The following is a 4,024-nucleotide window of genomic DNA, read 5'->3' as shown; positions in this document are numbered from 1 at the left end:
GTGGCGATTACTATGGCTGGCGACCTGAAGGTTGACGGTAGAGGTCACCAGAAAGACATGTCAGAATATAATGAATTCCACGTCATTTAAAAACCAAAATAAGAATGCCATGTAACTTAACAATAACACCGTTAGGTCCAATTTAACGGTAAGGGTTTAATTGATGCAATTTTCACAAAATAAGAACTCAATTGAGACGCCGAAAAAAAAGAGACTTAATTGAGATTCTGAACGAAAATAGGGACTTACGAAGACATTAAACCAATATTTTAAAATTTTTAATATATAAATTTCTTAAAAAGATATAAAATTTTATATAGTAAAACATTGCAAACTAAAATAATTAAGCTATTCAATTCAAAAAAAATTATTTGATAATTAAAATTGAAAATTTAAATTATAATTAAAATTAATTATTTAGTTTAATATTACATATATACATATAATTAAATTTTTGAATAATATCATGGTTTGTTATTCGCTTTTAAAATTAGCGAATAAGAAAATAACTTATTCTCATTTTAATTAATGCAAAAAAAATAGTTATCTTCGACAAAAAAAAAATGAAAATAGATCGAGAAGTGTCTCTTCATATATACCAAAACCAACTATGACATTGTACTACTAGGGCTCATGATTAAGTACCATCATCACTAACATATATATATATATATATATATATATATATATATATATATATATATATATATATATATATATATATATATATATATATATATATATATATATATATATATATTTATGTTTGTATATATATATGTTTGTATATATATATGTTTGTATTTTCACGTCTTAATATTTTTTTCCGGTGTTGATTTCAGTCTTTTCTTAATGATTATTTTTTCATATTCTTATTTCTTAATAAATAGCAATTATCTTCTTAGTTAATATTCACCCCTTAATATTGATGTAATTCACTAATTTGATTTTTTAATAAACATCTTATTGTACCAATAATACCGAACTGATGATAATTATAAGATGCTGATATTATGTAATCATGAATATTAGACCAAAGAAATGATTTTATATAATTAAAAATATATGTATTTATTTCAATGATATTACATTTTTTATTTATTAACTTTTTTAATATAAATAAAAGAGACGGTTTTAACTTAATGTTTTCCCCTATTCTTTAATAATATTAAGTATAATTATTTTAAAAACGATTATATTTAAAAGATCTATAACAAAAATCTTAATATTAATTTATATTTAAAATATTCTCCTATAAGGTTTCCCCTATCCTCTACTTTATATGTACAGTGTGTTGACAGTAGGAGGCTAAGAAGAAAACAAGGTATAGTGGTGTGCATGTGACTAAAGATGACTTTGTTGAAGAGCCAAAGTCAATAAAATGATGCATCTTCCATCATCCATCTCAAATCTATGGACCACGTTGTTTGATGATGTACTTTTGCCTCCTTGTGGGCCAAACTTATTGAATTTGATGAGATTAAAAGAAAGATATCCAATAATAATATATGCTTTTAACATAGCTATGTGGCTTTTCTGGAACATCTTTTCTATTAAACAGTAAGTTTTATACAAGTATTATTATATTTTATTTTTAATATAATAAAATATTACTGTCTTAGCATAATTGAACATTTATTTCATGTTTTTCTTTTTAAATTTATTAATGATTGATACAAATGAACATCTCTTTCACCTTTTATAATAGTCACATAAGTTTATTAAAGAAAAAAAATACGATTAATTTTGAAAAACATACATTTATAAAGAAAAAAATATAATATACTTTTAATTATATATTAACATAAACTTTTAATAATAGGTAATAGAAAAATATGTATTCTTTAACATTTAACACTTGATAATATGATATATATATTTTTTATTCTTTTTGTAAAAAAAAGTATTTCATTAATAATTTGAACAGTAAAAGAGCGGATACTAGTATATTTGTTTCTTGATAGGGATAAGATCATACAAAAATGTGGATATGTGGATCAAATTTTTGATTTGGTAAGATAGTTAAACTTAAATTCGTTCATCCCATTGTCACTCCAACATCTAACGTAATGAGTACAAACATTTTAATTAATTAATTATGATTACTGAATTTCATTTAAAAAAAATTAAGTAATCAAATATAAAGTGATTAGTGTGGAGTCTTGGCTGGAATTTGTGGTGATGTTGGTCATGAAGTACATAGTTCCGTCTTGTATTGTGATACATTTTATTGTTCAGTCACAATTTAAGTCGGTGATAATCATGATAATACGTGTGTTGTAAATAAACATTCTTTTGTTAAGAATTTAAATGTTATTACAAGTGGTGTGTCAATAAATTATGATTCCTTGACTGCTTTGTATTCTTTGAAGGATGTCATCTCATTGTTAATAGTTTGTAAAGTTTACAACAATGACATTCATTATACACTAGTTTTGAGACAGATTTTAATTTTTTGACATTTAAGGAAGCTCTTTCGATAAAAGAATTGTAATCCACCTCTAAATGGACTAACATACTTGATGAAAGGGAAGATTTTAATACTAAAGAAGATGATGAACAAGTTCAAACCAAACCTTGTAGGTAAAAGAAATTTAATACTAAATTCTCCAAAGCAAAATATTTAAAAAAAAATGAGTGAGAGAGTTGGCTAATGATCAACCTCTTAATATACTAAAGAATTTGTCTTTTTTTCTTTTTAATTATAAGGAGTTCAAAACATGAAATGATTTCTGTGAAGAAAATCATTGGTTTACTTTTTAACCATCCTATGTTTTTATTTACGTAGTGAGAATTATGTTTAATATGAACTTATTTTAAAAAATACTAATAATTGAATAATTATTTAAGATTTAACTATATATATACTAATTTGTATTTAATTATATTTTATAGTTGAATTTATATTTAAAAAAGATGAAATTATAAGTGAAATGGGTGCAGAGGTAATGGGCAAGAAGACCCACAAAGAAGGGCATTTTTTAAACATGGTGCAAGCCTATTCCATACTCAACTACCTCATATCACTCAAGAGCTGGCACTACATTCATTGAAAGTGACACAAGTGGAATCCAATGGACCTTGCTGCCTAAAGAAAAGGCATAAGTTAAGGGAATTAAATAGCACAAAATTATTGAACATAGAAAGAGAAGCTGCAAAAATAGCCTTATTCTTCTGAGATCTAAAATGAAGTTCTTGTTCCAGTGCCCCTGCTGCTCCTGCTTCTGCTTCATGAAGCCAAAACAAGGGAAGCCCAAGATCAAGGAAGAACCCAAGAAGGAGGTCAAAGAAACCAAGGTTGAAGAAAAGAAGGACTGATACATGTAACTCCATTTCATTATTTCTTCTTCTTCTTCTCACCAACATTATAAGGATGTGCTTCTTCTTCCTTTAATTACTACTGCCATCTCCCATCTTGTTACTTTCAAACTCTACAATGCCTTTGCAAAACTTCACTTTCTTCATCTGTCACTTTCTCAATCTTTCCCTTTATACTTTTCTTTCCAGAATATCAAACTCCATTCATTTCATGCACATATAGTAGATTATTTTATAATAACTAAAATTAGTTTAAGATACCTTAGTGTATTTAACTTAATCTAACATTTATATATATGTTATATCAATTTGTTAGAAATTTAAGTGAGTTTAAGGGTATAAATAAACAAGTTTGGCATTTTATAAAGAAGATTTATATATTTATTATCTTAAGATTTTAAATTGATCATGATCTTAAATTTTTGTGAGTTTAAGTTAGATTTTACTGGTACTGAATTTTTCTGATAAATAGCTTAGAAAGATCCACTAATTTTATAAAGCATATCTTTCTTATCTTAAATTTATTTTATAAATTTGAAATTTATTTCACCTCTGCATTGAATAACTGTTTTGTATATACTAAATTGTATGTTATTTTTTGTTTTTACTTGAGAAGAAATATGTCTTCTTTCTTTTATGCTCCCTAAATGGAATTCTCTTTCCAAACATAGCATTGTCCAAAAAAATTACCCAACAGCACATTTTG

General features: G+C 25.2%; 1 protein-coding gene across 1 annotated transcript; it reads left to right on the top strand.

Moving 5' to 3' along the window:
* The first annotated feature begins 3,092 nt into the window (after nt 1-3,092).
* Nucleotides 3,093-3,464, top strand: LOC108333683 (uncharacterized). Its single transcript, XM_017569162.2, has one exon. The coding sequence runs from the start codon at nt 3,187-3,189 to the stop codon at nt 3,316-3,318; it is 132 nt and encodes a 43-aa protein (XP_017424651.1). The 5' UTR covers nt 3,093-3,186; the 3' UTR covers nt 3,319-3,464.
* The last annotated feature ends 560 nt before the right edge of the window (nt 3,465-4,024 follow it).

Source organism: Vigna angularis, chromosome 11, assembly GCF_016808095.1.
Source record: "Vigna angularis cultivar LongXiaoDou No.4 chromosome 11, ASM1680809v1, whole genome shotgun sequence".
Taxonomy (NCBI): Eukaryota; Viridiplantae; Streptophyta; class Magnoliopsida; order Fabales; family Fabaceae; genus Vigna; species Vigna angularis.
The sequence above is the reverse complement of the archived record's forward strand: the minus strand, read 5'-3'. Positions and strand labels throughout refer to the sequence as shown.